Source organism: Microcaecilia unicolor, chromosome 4 (assembly GCF_901765095.1).
Source record: "Microcaecilia unicolor chromosome 4, aMicUni1.1, whole genome shotgun sequence".
NCBI lineage: Eukaryota > Metazoa > Chordata > Amphibia > Gymnophiona > Siphonopidae > Microcaecilia > Microcaecilia unicolor.
Genome location: NC_044034.1, coordinates 322,586,200 through 322,604,630, shown reverse-complemented (window position 1 = coordinate 322,604,630; position 18,431 = coordinate 322,586,200). Strand labels below are relative to the sequence as shown.

Genomic DNA, 18,431 nt, shown 5'->3' with positions numbered 1-18,431 from the left:
TTCTCCAGTATACCCGTCTACTCCCGGAGATTTGCCTGTTTTCAATGTCTTAATAGCCTGGAGTACCTCCTTAACCTCTATCGGAGCCTCTAATTTGCTCCAGTGCTCTGGAAGCAGTGCTGGGAGATTTAATTTCTCAAGGTACGCCTGGATAGCAGTGTTTTGTATGGAGGAATCCCCAGTATATAATTCTGCGTAAAATTCCCTAAATCTCTCCCTGATAGCTCGGGATGTGGAAAGAGCAATGCCCCTTTTATCTTTAATCCGGAATATGTTTCTGTCCATCTTAAGTTTACGCAAACGAAGTGCCAATTGACGGTTAATTTTATTTCTTCCATTATATACATGAAGCCGAAGTTTCTCGTTAATAAAATCAAGCTCCCCTAGAAGCAACTCATCTAAGTGGAGCCTCGCCTCCTGAAGAGCTCTATATGTTTTAGTAGAGCCTGTTCGCTTGTGAACAGCCTCCAACTCATCAATCTTGCCCCTCCAATATTGCTTCAAGGACTCCCGCCTTCGTTTAAGATGACCCGCTACTGATATAAAATGGCCACGTGAGACTGCTTTCAATGCGTCCCATACGACTGCAATTGAGGGCCCCGAATCCAAGTTAAATTTTAGGTATTCTTTAAGCATTTTCACATAATCTGCACATAGGTGTTCATCTTTTAACAGGGTATTATTAAAAGTCCACATTTTCTGTCCTTCATCAACCTCTGAAAGTACCATTTGTACCTCACATGGAGCATGATCTGAAATAGTAATATTTCCAATTTGTGCCTCCTTCACTTGTCCTCCCAGCAATTTATCCAGGAGGAGGTAGTCTATACGGGAGTATGAATCATGCACCGGGGAATAGAATGAGTAATCCCTGTCCAGGGGGTGTCCATCCCTCCATGTATCAAAGAGACCCATCTCTTCCACCGATAGTGCCATCTGATCAGCTAGTGTTCTATCTGCCCGGGACACAGATCCCGAGCGATCTAAGCTCGGGTTCATGGTAGCATTGAAATCACCTCCCAATATGAGTTTGCCACCCACCATGGGTCTAATATTTATTTTTAGTGTTTTTAAGGAGGTTTGATTCACATTTGGCCCATATATGGATCCCCAGGTATACTCCCTAGACTCCAACTGTCCCCTGATTAAAAGGTATCGCCCTGCTGTATCTCTCTTAATTTGCTGGGTCTGTATGGGTATACTATCGTGAAAGAGTATTGCAACCCCTCCCCTTTTACTATTGGTAATATCAGAAGCAAAATAAATTTTTGAATAAGAGGCAGGGCGGAACAAGTATTGATGCGCTCGCTTCAGATGTGTTTCTTGTAACATTACCACCTGTGGATGCAATCTAACTAACTCTTGGTATATCATCTGTCTCTTTCTCGGAGAGTTTAAACCTTTAACATTCCAAGTAACTATTTTTAGATCTGACTTCATTTACTTTCCTAAATCAGAGAAAAAGCCTGTACCAAAGCATATAACAGCCATTGTAATAGAATCTATCCCCTTTACAAGTATAGAAGAAGAACAATCCCTCCCACCCCCTCCCCCCTCCCCTTTCCCATCAGTGTATTCCAGTAGGGAAGAGTAGAAAACAAGATCTCCACCCTTACCCATCTAGATCTCCCAGAGAGGACAACAGCCTCCTTCACAACCCGACCCCCAACTCCCCCACATCCTTGAAATACAACACCTCGCATTGATATAAATGCACTTCCTCTCACTTCTCTAGACATTTTCTTATCATGAATATTCAAAACTCTAATAATGTTCCAGTTCATGTTACGGATCGTGTTGTCGTCTTTCGTGGCTTTTTTGCTGTATTGAAGACTTGCTTCCATTGATGAATTTTATCTCTCACTTTATTAGCCGCTGTTGTTTCCTCAGTTCCCATCTCCATTAGGCCTGCCAATTGAAGTAGTTGTTTCGCATCCGCAACTGTACGTACACGATGTGATTTGCCTGCTATGACAAAGCAAAGGGCAAATGGAAAAGCCCATCGATATTTAATAGTATGTTTATTCAAAGTATCCAGGATCGGTTTCATCTCCCTGCGCCATTGCAGTGTATATGCTGATAAGTCTTGGTAAACTGTTATCAAAGTATCATTGTACTTCAGTTCTTTTTGCTGGCGAGCTAGGGTAAGTAGTTGCTCTTTTTCAGAAAATTTCCAGAACCTGACAATAATATCTCTTGATCTATTAGTTTGCGGACTACCCAATGCTCTGTGAGCTCTTTCAATCTCAGGTACAGGCATATCTGGCTGTGCCTCCAGGAGTTGCCTACAAATTTCTTGTATAGTTTTCAGGACGTCTTCCTGGGCTCCTCCTTCCGGCACCCCACGAAACCGCAAATTTTTCCGTCTGCTGCGATTTTCAATGTCATCTATCTTATATTGTAGCTCAGACATCTGCGTTGTAATACCTTCCTCACATTGTCGCATTTGTTGTACTACTTCCACGTGCTCATCCATTCGCACTTCTAAATCTTCAATACGGGTGCCTACCTCTTTAAGTTCACCCCTTAGATTATCAATGCGCTCTACTATATCCGCTTTCATGTGGGCCAGGTCTTTTTTTAAATCCATAAGCAAACGGGTAGAATGTGATTTCCTCACACCGCCTGTGTCTTCTTCCGATCTTTCCGATTCGAAATCTGAGGCCTCTTCATGGTGCGGGGAAGCATGGCGCGAGGGTGTTTTGGATGTGCGTTGGCTACTGCGCATCGCGCTTCGTGCCTCTGAATTTTTCATTTTTTGTGTCATGTCGCCTTCCTATCTTTCAAGCAAGGTTGTGCCAGCAAAGAAAGAACAAAAGTCGTCGTATTTACCGCTAAAGTTCGCTATTGTAGCTGGATGGGTCGGGAGCTACAGAGTCAGGCTTCCATCGAGGACTGTGTCGTCACCGGAAGTCCCTTCTTTGTTTATTTTGTACAGCGCTGCGTAACCCTAGTAGCGCTCTAGAAATGTTAAGTAGTAGTAGTAGATGGCAGGTATTCAGTGGCTCAAAAGGAGCTTTCATCAGCTGGGTGAGAATGAAGTTGAGATCCCATGACACTGGTGGAGGTTTGACTGGGGGCTTTGACAAAAGCAAACCTCTCATGAAGCGAATAACTAAAGGCTGTCCAAAGATAGGCTTACCCTCTACACGAGGATGGTAAGCACTAATCGTACTAAGGTGAACTCTTACGGAGTTGGTCTTGAGACCAGACTCTGACAACTGTAGACGGTATTCAAGCAGGGTCTGTGTAGGACAAGAAAGAGGATCTACGGCCTTGCTGTCACACCAGACGGCAAACTTCCTCCATTTGACAGAGTAACACCTCTTCATTGAATCTTTTCTGGAAGCAAACAAGACTCGGGAGACACCCTCTGAAAGACCCAAGGAAGCAAATTCTAAGCTCTTGACATCCAGGCCATGAGGTTGGGATGCAGAAGCGACCCCTCGTTCTGAGTGATGAGGGTTGGAAAACAGTCCAATCTCCACGGTTCTTCGGAGGACAACTCCAGAAGAACAGGGAACCAAATCTGACACGGCCAGAAGGGTGCAATCAGGATCATTGTTCCGTGGTCGTGCTTGAGTTTCAGTAAAGTCTTCCCTACTAGAGGTATGGGAGGATACACATACAGAAGGCCTGTCCCCCAATGTAGGAGAAAGGCATCTGACGCTAGTCTGCCGTGGGCCTGAAGCCTGGAACAGAACTGAGGGACCTTGTGATTGATCTGAGTGGCAAAAAGATCCACCGAGGGGGTGCCCCATGCTTGGAAGATCTTGCGGACTATGCCTATGTTCAGTGACCACTCATGAGGCTGCATAATCCTGCTCAACCTGTCGGCCAGACTGTTGTTTACGCCTGCCAGATAAGTGGCTTGGAGATACATGCTGTGACGGCGAGCCCAAAGCCACATCTTGACACAGAGGGCGAAATCCGGTGCCCCCATGCTTGTTGGTGTAATACATGGCAACCTGATTGTCTGAATTAAAATGATTTGGTTGGACAGCCTTTGGTTGGATTTGGTTGGATCTCTGAATTCCAGGAGGTTGATCGGCAGACTTTTTCCCTGAAAGGACCAGGCTCCCTGAGTGTGGAGTCCATCTACATGAGCTGCCCATCCCAGGAGAGAAGTGTCTGTCGTCAGCACTTTTCGTGGCTGAGGAACTTGGAATGGTCGCCCCAAAGTCAAATTGGATCGACTCGTCCACCACTGAAGAGAATTCCGAAAGTTGGTGGACAGCTGAATGACATCCTCTAGATCACCCGCAGCTTGAAACCACTGGGAAGCTAGGGTCCATCGAGCTGATCTCATATGTAGACATGCCATGGGCGTTACATGAACTGTGGAGGCCACGTGCCCCAGAAGTCTCAACATCTGCCGAGCTGTGACCTGCTGAGACGCTCGAACCATGGACACCAGGGACAGACGGTTGTCCGCCCTTGCCTCGGGGAGATAAGCTCAAGCTGTCTTGAGTGTTCAGCAGAGCACCAATGAATTCCAATTTTTGGACTGTGGTGAGATGGGACTTGGGATAATTTATGACGAACCCCAGTAGCTCCAGCACCTGAATAGTCATTCGCATTGACTCCAGAGCACCTTCCTTCGAGGCCCTCTTCACCAGTCAATCGTCCAGATAAGGAAATACATGCACTCCTAGTCTGCGTAGAGACACTGCGACTACAGTTAGGCAATTTGTAAACACTCTGGGCGCAGACACCAGGCCAAAAGGCAGTATACGGTACTGAAAGTGCTGTGTTCCCAGCTGAAATCGAAGATACTTCCTGTGAGCTGGAAGTATCGAGATGCGTGTGTAAGAATCCTTTAAGTCCAGAGAGCATAGCCAATCGTTTTCCTGAATCATGGGAAGAAGGGTGCCCAGGGAAACCATCATGAACTTTTCTCGGAAAAGAAATTTGTTCAGGGCCCTTAGGCCTAGGATGGGATGCATCCCCCCTGTTTTCTTTTGTACAAGGAAGTAACTTGAATAGAATCCCAACCCTTCTTCCCCTAGTGAAACGGGTTCAACCGCTTGGGCCTGTAGAAAGGCGGAGAGTTCCTCTGCAAGTACCTGCTTGTGCTGGGAGCTGTAGGACTGAGCTCCTGGTGGGCAATTTGGAGGCTTCGATTCCAGATTGAGGTTGTATCCTAACCCGACAATTTGAAGAACCCACCGGTCGGAGGTTATAAGAGACCACCTGTGGTGAAAAAACATTAACCTCCCCCCAACCAGCAAGTCGTCCGGTACGGACACGTTTACTAAGGCTATGCTGAACTGGAGCCAGTCAAAAGCCCATCCCTTGCTTTTGCTGGGGAGCTGCAGAGGCCTTAGGCGCACGCTGTTGACGAGAACGAGCGTGCTGGGACTGAGCCTGGGCAGGCTGCCAAGAAGCTGGAGTGTACCTACGCCTAGCATAGGAATAGGGAGCACTCCTCATCCAGGAAGTTTTTTGGAGGGAAGAGGAGATAGTAGCAGAAGACGCCCAGCGGGAGAGAGAATCCATAGAATCATTATGCTTCTTGATCTGGTCAACCAGATCCTCTACTTTCTCAGCAAAAAGGTTATCCCCCCAGCAAAGAACATCCGCCATCCGCTGCTGGACCGAATGATCCAAGTCAGAGACACGCAGCCATGAGAGTCTGTGCATCACTATACCTTGGGCAGCGATCCTGGATGCTACATCAAAAGTGTCAAAGGTACCCCTGGCCAGGAATTTTCAACACGCCTTCTGCTGTCTGACCACCTGGCGAAAAGGCTCGGCCTGCTCCGGGAGTACATCAACCAAGCTGGACAGTTGCTTCACCAGTTCTGCAAGTGGACGCTCGTGAAGAGCTGGTAAGTCTGGATCTTGGCAGCGAGCATAGTGGCCTGATATGTCTTCCTCCCAAAAGAGTCTAAGGTTCTAGATTCTCTGCCTGGGGGCGCAGAGGCATAGTCCCTAATACTCTTGGCTCTTTTGAGGGCGGAGTTCTCCACCATGGAATTGTGAGGTAGCTGAGACCTCATCAAACTAGGTTCACCATGGATCCAATATTGGGATTCAGCTTTTTACGGGATCACATGATTAGACAGAGGGAACAACCAGTTTCGCATAAGGACTTATGTCTGTACCGATGTCGAAGGACCAGACCGAGCCCCAAAAAGCTTTTCTTGTTGGGCTTCTCGAGACGCTTGGGTCCATTTCTTCATATGAAGACACAGACTGCAAGCGGCTGGGATATGGTCGGGCCCAAGGCACTGGATACATCAGGTGTGGGTATCAGTACCTGAGATGGTCCGGTTGCACAGAGTACAACGTTTGAAACCACTGGGTGTCTTCAATGACATGGAAGGAAAAATGGCTTTGGTGAAAAAGACACAATTGTGCCTGATAGAAAAAGAGCACAAAAATAAGGGAATAACCCAACCGCACGGCTTAAAATCCGGCCGTGACAAAAAACAAAGGAAACCTGAAAGGGGACAAAACTAAAAGTACACTACGGGAACTTTTTTTTTAATGACAATAATAATAAAATAAAGAAAAAATTAGGAGAAAAAAGCGAAAACTCGAAGACTCTTTCCTGGGCCTGAGAGGAGCGCAGAAAAAAACTACCACACCTCAACACGGAGAAAAGAAAACTGAGGGAACGCGCTCACGAGACAGGCGGGAAATCGGTCCACTTTTTAAATATTTTGCTTGCAAAATGCCGTCCAATTCCTGGGTCGACTAGGACGTCGACCCACATGTCAGAACAAGCAGCCTGCTTGTCCTCGGAGAATCACCAGTTCTAACGAGTCAGAATTACCTGCCAATGCTCAGCATTAACAGCATGCAAACTATATGCACACTGTTAGTTTTGAGTATTGGTCAGTAAAAGGGTTTGAGTATTCCTGGCACAGCTCTTATGGGCATGTCCAAGGATGACCAGACTCCCCTAACCTTTCAAATTCCTGATGGTCCAGCGGTCACTGATTCCCCCCCCCCCAACCTGAAAAACTGCCTGGTGGTCCAGCGGATCCCCCTCCCAACCCTTCCAGAACCAAAAATCCCTGGTGGTCCAGTGGACCCCCACCACCACCCTCCCCCCCCCCACAAACAAATTCATGGTAGTATAGTGACCCCCTCCCCTCCCCTTCACGTACCTGGTAAGCATTGGAGGCAGGAGCAACACCTACTCCAGTGGTTCCCAAACCTAGTCCTGGAGGCACCCCAGCCAGTCAGGTTTTCAGGATATTCCCAATGAATATTCATGGCAGAGATTTGCATGCACTGCCTCCACTGCATGCAAATCTCTCATGAATATTCACTGTGGATATCCTGAAAACCTGACTGGCTGGGGTGCCTCCAGGAACAGTCTGGGAACCACTGACCTACTCCCTGCTGCTTCTGTTCTGCCCTTCTCAAAATGGTGGTGCCCAGCGCATCCTGGAATGCACTAGGATAGGCTAAGCACCATGTCAGGTCAGGGTCCGCTGGACTACCAGGGAGTTTTAAAGGTTAGGAGTGGGTTGAGAGGGAGGTACACAGGACCACACCAGGGGTACAGTGCAAAAACCTTAACAGCTCCAGACCTGCCATTAAGTTTTACACATTAAAGGTAGGAACTCAGTGCAAGGAAATGTCTATGCATCATCCGGAATACTCATTTTAATACTGATGAGCTTGCTTGAATTAATTGGTAGCTGCTTATGGAATAGTAAAAGGGATACCGAACCCTTGCGTGAATTAGACTTTAAATAACGTTTGATTTAGACTAGCTGCAACCAGTCTAAAGCAAACACTGCAAGCATGGTAAGCTTTGTGCATCTCCCCTTTGCTAATAAGCAACATATGTAGCTGTCAATAGTCACTAGTGGGCACATGGTTTAGGAAGGGACGTGAGGTATCATTGATCGATTAAAGGGGTGCAGGAACAAAAAAATGTTAAGAACCTCTGCATTAGCATTTTTAAACAAAAACAACTAAAAACCTCCAAGTATATTCAAGAAGGGATGTCTTTACGTAATGAAAAGGAGCATATCTTGTACATTTCAACTCCATTTTCCACCTCAGTCTTATTTTGTTTTCTAAAAATCTAGATATACTACAACTGGCTCACCTTTATCCACATGACTTAAAAAAAAAAAAAGACTATTCTTTTCTTCCTTTGAAGTCTACTCCATCTGCCTATTCACTCCACTGCCTCGCTGCATAGCTTCAGTTGTTGCTGCTCTGTCATGGAGGCTACCTGTTCTCCTATACATCTCACCCAGTTGGCCATGGGGGTGGTGGTGGTATTGAGCTGCTCCTCTTACCTTCTTGTCCATTTCAACTCCTTCTTGCAGCTCAGTCTTCTTTTCTTTCTCTGAAGTCCACTCCATCTGCCTATTCACTCCACTGCCTCGCTGTGTAGCTGTCACTTATCACCCCCTGAAAAGTCCCTCTCGTCTATTCTTTTAAAAAAAAATTTGTATAGATTTTTCAAAATCAATAAACAAATGCAAATAAAAAAAAATACTATCCCCCCAATATTTACCCAGTGGCAGGCAGTGGAGTAAAAGGTAATGGAGTGTCAAAACTGGAATATTCCACAGCTTTCAACACAGAAACTGAGTAAAGCTTATTTCTTTGGGGTAGAACATAAACTAGAGCCAAAAGCACAATGGAAGAGGCAGGTTGATCATTCTCCTGAACACAAAACATAGCAGTAGATGTCCCTTCCCCCTATGCCATTGTTTGAACCTCATGGAAAGATGTTAACAAGATTATACTGATATCTTCACCAGGTGGGCAAATGTGTAGAGGTCTGAACTAAGGAGGGGGGGGGGGGGGTTAGGGTTGTAATTTGCCAAAGCATTAGAGCTGACAGCCTTAGTTCTTACTTGAGCTGCAACACTTAAACTATCCTTGACTATCACAACGTATGTGTCCGTAGGTCTCCAAATTGGACTAGCTACCGATACCTTGACCCTTTGTATATCAGAAACCGAGAAGACAGAGCAATGTTAACACTGAAGTCTCTCTAAATGGCCTAAATAATTCAGTAAGTCAACCAGGTAGACACTAGGTAATGGCAATGCTTGAATAAACTGCATAAGACTCCTCGTTGCTCCAAAGGTGACTGGTGCATCTATTTGATCACACACCTTCAGGCATGCAATAGCAGGATGCGTACTATGGTACAAGAGTCCTTTTATCTTACTGGCACTCCACTGGAGCACAAGGTACACACCAATGGAGCCACAGACGTTCCTTTCAGAATCCCTCCTGCTCCTTTTTTACTACTGGGCTCTCTCTCTACTAATGGCTTTTCTTCTCTCTCTAAACCATCCTCCTCTTTCCTTATTCTTGGGTATTTAACTTTCATGCTAATGACCACTTTGACTCTTATGCCTCTTAAGTTTCTTGATTTAACCCCCTCATTCAATCTCCAGCTATGCTCCATTACTCCAACTCACCACTGCTTTGATCTTTCTTCTCCAATTGCTCAGTCTCTAAATTTCTCCACCTCATTTCTTCCCCTCCCTCCTCATCTGATAACTTTCATACTTAACCACCCTCCATCTCAGCCTTGTCCAATCACTACCAACACATTAGATATTCATTATGGGCCCAATATTTAAAAGGGCTTAACCAGGTAACAGCACCTGCTACCTAGATAAATTTCACTGACTGGGGCCATCCAGATATTTTCAGCGGTATTCTCAATGCCGCTGAAAATCACTAGACAGCCCTGGCACTATTCAGCTAGCACTCAGGCAGTTCAGGGGCAGAGCTGGGATTTATGTGGAGACTGGTGACATTCTGCTCCGGTATCTGGATAGGCAAAAAAGGCTGTCCTAAGTTATCCAGTTAGTAATCCAGATAACAGCTCTGGCTCTCACTGTTGTCTAGACAACAGCAGCAGTTACCAATATACTCTGATATTCAGCCAGCACTGACTATTCAGATATAACTTTAGATGCCAACCCCATAGTCAGAATATTAATCCAAATAAATATGCCTACAGTGAGTCAATATAGAGGAATTAGAGAAGGGTGACCAAAATGATTAATAGCATGGACTAACTTGTATGAGGAAATGCTAAGAAAGTTGGGGCTCTTCAGTTTGGAAGAAATGGCTGAGTGGAGATAAAAGCTAAAAATAGATTGTTTACTACTTTTTCAAGAAGTACAAGGGGACATGTCATGAAGTAGGAGTACATTTAAAATAAAATTGGAGATTTTTTTTTCCATTCAATTCATAGTTAAGCTCTGAACTTGTTACTGGAGGGATGTGATAAAGTCATTAGCATAGCTGGGTTAAAAAAAAAGTTTGGACAAATTCCTGAAAGAAAATTCCATACGTCATTATAGTAGACCTGAGGAAAGCCACTACTTATCCCTAGGAGTAAGTAGCATGGAATTTTGCTACTTTTTGGAATCCTGCTATGTACTCGTGACCTGGATTGGGTGCTGTTGGAAAAAAGGATGTTGAGCTACAATCTGTTATCTTTGGTCTCCAATGCACGCAAGTCTCATGAACACATTTTCTAGATATCCCAAAAACCCATCCCTTATGATTTCAGGACAGATTTGGGAAGCCCTGCAATATGAAGTGAAATACCATATTACCTTTGCTTTAATCAAAGCCAAACCATACACCCAAACCGTTATACTACAAGACAGCAGAACACACACTCAAGAATACAGAAAATTTGAAGCCCTTGAAAAGCACTTTCACCTATATAGCTTTTATTTACAAACTGGTGGGAAACTTTCACCTCTTATGTAAGCAAAAAAAGAAAACACAAACCTAACAGAATGCAATGATTGTTCTTTTTAAAAGAAAGCCGTTTTACTTTGCCCATAGCAACATATACTATTCCTCTGGCTTTTGTTTTCCTGTCAACAATGATTTTGTAAAAAGAAAGCATGATTTTCTGTCACAAAAAATAAAACTGAAGTTTAAATTTAAAAATAATTTTTTTTCTCCCCCAGACTGGAAATGTACATTGTAAATGTCATTAAGTGGCTGCATTACATCTTTGTAATGACCCATTCTGTTTATTTCAAAAGCAGAGGGAATTGCTGGTCTAATATTCATCCAGAGTATCTGCACGTGGAATTGAAAGGCCCCGTTCCTTCAGAGCTTGGATTTTCACCTTCTCTGCTTCCTGCTTTGTTTGCTGCTCCACCCTCTGCTCTTCCAAGATCTCCTCAATAGACACCTGCTGCAAAGGAGCACACATTTCTTTCTCCAGGTCCTGAGAAAGACAGAACAAAAAAGATGAGTCACACCTGCACCCTCTAAGAACGCAAAGATACTAATGCAAGTGGGTCCGAATTATCTGTAAACCAGTATATTTTGTACAGTTCTAAGTGAATGACAAGTGGTGGCAATGCAGCTCATTCACTCACAGCAAGCACTATATTTGAGCCCAAAAGAGAAGAATATTTAGTAGTTTTCAAAATAGTACAGAACAGCTAAGACACTACCCTTCATTCCTGTTGTCTGGTCTCTCTCTCTCTCTTCATGCTCCTCCTTGCTGACACATCATACCTTTACTGTGCAAAACTGAAGTCCTTTGTATGATTACTTCTGGAAAATGCCTTGTGATTTTTATACTGTGGTGGGAAAAATGGTGTGTTGGGGGGGGGGGGGGGGGGGGAGGAATCTCTTGTTCTTACCATGCGGTATGTACTACAACAATGAGAACAGCAGTAGTACCAACACTGACAGGAAACACGATCATTAAAGTGGTGAAAACATGGATCATGCAATTCTTTCCAACCATTCTATGTGGGGGTATACTTTGGAGGTAAAGTTATTTCCCCACACTTCAGTAATCTCTTATAAAATACCGACTAGTGTAAAAGTACACATCATGACATGAGAGAGAGAAAGAGAGAGAGAGAAAACAAAAAAGAGAGAGACACTTCTGGAACTCAAAGAATGAAAGAAGATCACCTCCCTCCTACAGAGAGCAGACGTACCAGGAGTCAGAAGACCTGCAACCTGGGCAGCAAAGATACCTATAACAAGGGCTCAGCTAAGAACCCCAAACTGAAGACCTGAGAACCCAAACCGGGCAGAGAATAAATTCAGATGCTCCCAGTCTAGTCAAAGGCCCAAGGATCCCTCATGCCTAGGAGCGGACTGAGCTGAATGACCTAAAACTAAACCGAAACAGATAGGCCGAAGCCAACCCATCGGGAAGAACAAAGGCCAAGTCCTGTAGAGCCCAGGCAAACAAAGTCTCACCAAGAAGTATGTCAACCCTGCAGACCAAAGGCAGGGCCAGCTGGCACCCCAGGAAGAAGTGCTATTGATGACCCCCCCCCCCCCCCCAGCCTGCCCGGGACTGGAATGGGCCAGTGCTGCCCTGCACAAAACAAAAACAGAAATCCTTGTGACGCACCACCACTCTAAAGAGGACAATGCTAGATGATCAGATCACTCATCTGTACCCCAGAGAGCCGTAGGAATGATAGAGCAGCTGCAGCCTGCTGGAAACAGTTCAAAGCGATACAAAGAGATGTGATCGCAGACTCGAAGAGGGGCTGGCAAAAGCGCCGCTCTGCCGAAAAGACCACTGGACTGTGAACCAGCGAAGATACCTGCCATCTCGGAGATAAGGGCAGTGTAGCAGAGCAACACCAGACACCCGCAAGCCCCAAGAGAGAATACTGGATCCACTGAGCAACACCAGAGACATCCACCCCTCTGCAGAGAGAAGACTGGTGCTGTTGTGAAATACTGGTAATGTCTGCAACTCTGCAGAGAGGAGACTGGTGCGGCTGAGATACACTGGTATTGTTTGCAACTCTGTAGAGAGGATACTGGCACCACAATGACATCCAGATCAGCCATGACCCCTGGCAACATCTGCTACTTCAAAGAGAGAGTATATAGGCACAGGCATGCCCCTCAGGAAGATGGCCGCAATGCCGAAGAGAGGAGACCAGGACATCTGCGACTCGAAAGAGGGGAGACAGGCCCAGCCGAGAACCCCTGAAGATGCTTGCAACATCAGAGATAGGAGATAGAGGCCCTGCTGTGAAACCCTGAGGAGACCTACAACTCTGAAAAGGAAAAAGACAGCTAGGAAACACTAAAGATGCCTGCAACTCCGAGGAGAGGAGAAAGATGCACCTGGGAAACACTGAAGATGTCTGCAACCCCAAACAGGTTCAGCCAGATATACTGGAGCTGCCCCTGAATACGGCCTAGTGGGCATTGTAGTCGAGGTGCCCCGTATGTACAGCAACCCCTCCCCCACTGAGGGAGGTGGCGATTGCAAATAAATCCCCCAAGATGTCTGCCACCATAAAAGGAGGTGACTGGCTAAAAGTCATCAGGAACACACCACCCTGGGACAAGAAAGACACCCGCCTCTCCAAAACCAGATGACAAGGACACCAGGGCATCTGGAGGGGTTTGTAACTCAGAAAGAGGCAACCGGAGCTGCTTAGGATTACCAGGGTAGGCTGCAACACAGACGAGCAGTCCACCACACAGAGGAACAGGAGAATGGTGCCGAGGGTGCCACAAGACCGCTGTAGCTGAAAGGAGATGTCAAGACTGGTATGAAAAGTGGAGGAGACTTCTGTAGGCAACTACAGGAGATATCCGCAAAACCGGACAGCGAAAACTGCTCACCCGACTACTTAGAAGGTCTGCAACTCTAAAGAGGGCAGACTGTCAACCTCTGCATACCGGAAACCTCTGCCAGCCAGATGAGAAGGCCCTGAGGAGACAAACACTGGACACCCCCATGACCAGTGACTCAGAAGCCCACCACAGCCCAACGAAGAGAGGACAACCAAGAACAGAGCATAATACAGGCGCACCAAATGCAGCAGGCATCAAAAACATAAAATGTGCACCAATCAGGACTGCAGCTTGAAAACAGGAACAAAACAAATCCAGTCTAACCTCTAGGTGACTGTCAAGTCCCAAACACACTGCTGTGCCCCAGGAGACAGCGGGGCCCAAAACTAGGCCTGTTGCCTGGAGAGTCCAAAGGAAGACACTGATGCTCCTCAAATAGGCCCCAGCCAGAGACTGCTGAAAATGGTCTATGCAAAAGAGGAGGAGGACAGCATGGCAGAAACAGACACCTGCCAACTACAGCCAGGCGCAAGAAATACATATAGTAACATAGTAACATAGTAGATGACGGCAGAAAAAGACCTGCATGGTCCATCCAGTCTGCCCAAGACAAACTCATATGTGTATACCTTACCTTGAATTGAATTTGTACCTGTCCTTTTCAGGGCACAGACCATATAAGTCTGCCCAGCAGTATTTCCCGCCTCCCAACCACCAGTCCCGCCTCCCATCACCGGCTCTGGCACAGACCGTATAAGTCTGCCCTCCCCTATCCTTGCTTCCCAACCACCACCCCCTCTTCCCCCCACCTGCTCCGCCACCCAATCTCAGCTAAGCTTCTGAGGATCCATTCCTTCTGCACAGGATTCCTCTATGCATATCCCATGCATGTTTGAACTCTGTTACCGTTTTCATCTCCACCACCTCCCGCGGGAGGGCATTCCAAGCGTTCACCACCCTCTCCGTGAAAAAATACTTCCTGACATCTTTCCTGAGTCTGCCCCCCTTCAATCTCATTTCATGTCCTCTCGTTCTACCGCCTTCCCATCTCCGGAAAAGATTCGTTTGCGGATTAATACCATTCAAATATTTGAACGTCTGTATCATATCACCCCTGTTCCTCCTTTCCTCCAGAGTGTACATGTTCAGGTCAGCAAGCCTCTCTTCATACGTCTTGGAACGTAAATCCCATACCATCCTCGTAGCTTTTCTTTGCACCGCTTCCATTTTTTTTTTAACATCCTTCGCAAGATACGGCCTCCAAAACTGAACACAATACTCCAGGTGGGGCCTCACCAACGTCTTATAAAGGGGCATTAAAACCTCCTTTCTTCTGCTGGTCACTCCTCTCTCTATACAGCCTAGCAATCTTCTAGCTACGGCCACCGCCTTGTCGCACTGTTTCGTCGCCTTCAGGTCCTCAGATACTATCACCCCAAGATCCCTCTCCCCGTCCGTGCCTATCAGACTCTCCCCGCCTAACACATACGTCTCCCTTGGATTTCTACTCCCTAAGTGCATCACTTTGCATTTCTTCGCATTGAATTTTAATTGCCAACGTTAGACCATTCTTCTAGCTTCTTCAGATCTTTTTCCATGTTTTCCACTCCCTCCGGGGTGTCCACTCTGTTGGAAATCTTGGTGTCATCCGCAAAAAGGCAAACTTTACTTTGTAACCCTTCGACTATGTCACTCACAAATATATTGAACAGAATCGGCCCCAGCACCGATCCCTGAGGCACTCCACTACTCACCTTTCCCTCCTCCGAGCGAACTCCATTTACCACCACCCTCTGGCGTCTGTCCGTCAACCAGTTCCTAATCCAGTTCACCACTTTGGGTCCTATCTTCAGGCTGTCTAGTTTATTTAAGAGCCTCCTGTGGGGAACCGTGTCAAAAGCCTTGCTGAAATCTAAGTAGATGACGTCCATAGCACGTCCTTGATTTAATTCTCCCGTCACCCAGTCAAAGAATTCAATGAGATTCGTTTGGCACGATTTCCCTTTGGTGAAACCATGTTGTCTCGGATCTTGCAACTTATTGGCTTCCAGGAAATTCACTATCCTTTCCTTCAGCATGGCTTCCATTACTTTTCCAATAACCGAAGTGAGGCTTACCGGCCTGTAGTTTCCAGCTTCTTCCCTATCCCCACTTTTGTGAAGAGGGACCACCTCCGCCGTTCTCCAATCCCTCGGAACCTCTCCCGTCTCCAAGGATTTATTAAACAAGTCTTTAAGAGGACCCGCCAGAACCTCTCTGAGCTCCCTCAGTATTCTGGGGTGGATCCCGTCCGGCCCTATGGCTTTGTCCACCTTTAGCTTTCCAAGTTGTTGATACACACTCTCTTCTGTGAACGGCGCTCTATCCACCTCATTCTCAGGTGTACTTTTGCCAGTCCCTCTCGGTCCTTCCCCAGGGTTTTCTTCAGTGAAAACAGAACAAAAGTATCTATTTAGCAAATTGGCTTTTTCTTCATCATTTTCTACATAGCGTTTTGTTGTATCTTTTAGTCTCACAATTCCCTTTATAGTCTTTCTCCTTTCACTAATATACCTGAAGAAGTTTTTGTCTCCCTTCCTTACATTTCTAGCCATTTGTTCTTCCGCTTGCGCCTTCGCCAGACATACCTCTCTCTTGGCTTCTTTCAGTTTCATCCGGTATTCCTCCCCGTGTTCTTCCTCTTGAGATTTTCTATATTTCTGGAACGCTAACTCTTTAATCTTTATTTTCTCAGCCACTTGCTTTGAGAACCATATCGGTTTCCTTTTTCTCTTGCTTTTATTTACTCTCCTTACATAAAGGTCTGTGGCCCTGTTTATTACTTCTTTTAGCCTGGACCACTGTCCTTCCACTTATCGTATGTCCTCCCAGCCCATCAGCTCCTTCCTCAGGTATTCTTCCATTTTGTTAAAGTCAGCTCGCTTGAAATCCAGGACTTTGAGTTTAGAGTGGCCGCCATCCACATGAGCCGTTACATCAAAACAAACCGTTTGATGGTCACTGTTTCCCAGGTGTGCAGCCACTCGGACATTTGACACACTATCCCCATTTGTGAGCACCAGATCCAACGTGGCTCCCTCCCTCGTGGGTTCGTTCACCATTTGTCTGAGCAGAGCACTTTGGAAAGCATCCACAATCTCTCTACTTCTTTCCGATTTTGCAGACGGAACCTTCCAATCTACATCCGGCAGATTAAAATCTCCCAACAACAGCACCTCTCTTTTCTTCCCCAACTTTTGAATATCAGCGATCAGATCTTTATCCAGTTCCTCCAATTGTGTTGGGGGTCTGTAGACAACACCCACGTGGACCAAGGTTTTATCCTCTCTTGTTAAGGTGATCCATATCGCTTCTTCCTTTCCCCACTTCCCTGTCATTTCAGTTGTTGCGATATTTCTCACATACAGAGCTACTCCTCCACCTTTACGTCCCTCTCTATCCTTCCTAAAAAGATTATAGCCTGGTATGTTTACATCCCATTCATGGGAACCATTGAGCCATGTCTCTGTGACTGCAACTATGTCCAAGTCATTCTCCAACATCAGGGCTTGAAGGTCATGAATTTTATTGCTTATACTGTGAGCATTTGTGGTCATTGCTTTCCAACTACATTTCCTAGTATGTGTTTTGGGTTTAGTGATTTGTGAGTGTCTTTTCTCTTTGGGTACCTTCTCCTCTTTTTGTTCCCTCTTCCTTGCTTTTTCTTTTGCTTCAATTTTAGTTTCAGGAACATCACAGTGCTGTAGTGGAGCAAAAGAATTTTGTAGTGGCAACACTTGTGTGGGCGGATGTTTCTGTGTGACATGACAAATTCTGCCTGAGCCTACTGTGAACCATCTGTTCCTTTGTGGTTTTATTCTGAGGCAGTGGTGAGAAGTTATGATTCTGTACAGTCCTATAAGTTGCTTTAATTGCATCTAATTCTTGCATTACTTTATATAGCTCTTGTTTTAAAGTAGATAGCTGAAGACAGATAGGACAAGCTTTAAGTTTCCAGATGATTGGCCTTGAAACTAAAGCAGCACAATTATTGCAGAGAATAAAAGTCATCCTGATTGGTTGAAATGGGTATGAACAGGTGTACTATGTTGGAGTATCAGCCTGCAAGACTGCCTGTGTATGACTGTGGAGTAAAGTTAATGAGGTTTGGTTTGTCTATAAATGAGTGGACAACCCTGGGGTGGGTGGGATTATAAGTCCCAATGGGTCAGCTTAAGTGCTGCTATCAAGGGAATTCTCTAGTTGAATGGACCAAAATGGTAGTGTCTGATCCAGCACTTTACAATTTATTATACTTTTTTAAAACTGCCCTAGATATTAATAACTTTCCTTTTAAATAAATCTAGATATTGCCAATAATTATAGCAGTGTCAGCTATGTAAAAATGCCCCTCCCCTCTTTCAGAGTTTGGCAGGAACAGAAAGAAAGAAAGAAAGGTTTCCCAGTGCTAATTAAATTGATTAAGCAACAAGCCTTAAAAATTTTAGACAATATCAGGTAGGTTTCTCACCTAACGCCAGTCAATTTGAGAAGAAGTATGGGATTTAGGGGTCAGAATAAACCTGTCCTTTTTGCAGGAGCTTGGTTCAGTCCCAGCACCTGGAATTTAGAAGTAAAAGTGGAAAATAGAAAAGAAGGGCTCACTGTGGAGCCATGCTACACAGATAACTACTGAATCGCCACACGGTGCCCTCCTCTCACCTACCCACACCCATCCTATTAGAATATCAAATGAAATGCTTTGATGTCCCCATGCATACCCCCACCCTCCCACTCTGTCAGACTGTCAAAGTAATGCTTTGATGTTTCTCTTATATATACTATCTGCTACCACATTTGCTTATTTCCGATATGACGAAGAAGGGCAACCTTCGAAAGCTAAT

The 18,431-nt window shown here is 45.5% G+C and overlaps 1 protein-coding gene across 2 annotated transcripts in view; it reads right to left on the bottom strand.

Annotated features, from left to right (window-relative positions):
• Window positions 1-10,668: 10,668 nt before the first annotated feature.
• Window positions 10,669-18,431, bottom strand: part of LSM1 (LSM1 homolog, mRNA degradation associated) — a 44,440-nt gene continuing 36,677 nt past the window's right edge. For both annotated transcript variants that reach the window (XM_030199628.1, XM_030199629.1), the window contains exon 4: window positions 10,669-11,200. In XM_030199628.1, the coding sequence (XP_030055488.1) occupies window positions 11,030-11,200 (171 nt within the window). In that variant the 3' untranslated portion in view covers window positions 10,669-11,029. The remainder of the gene's footprint in view (window positions 11,201-18,431) is intronic.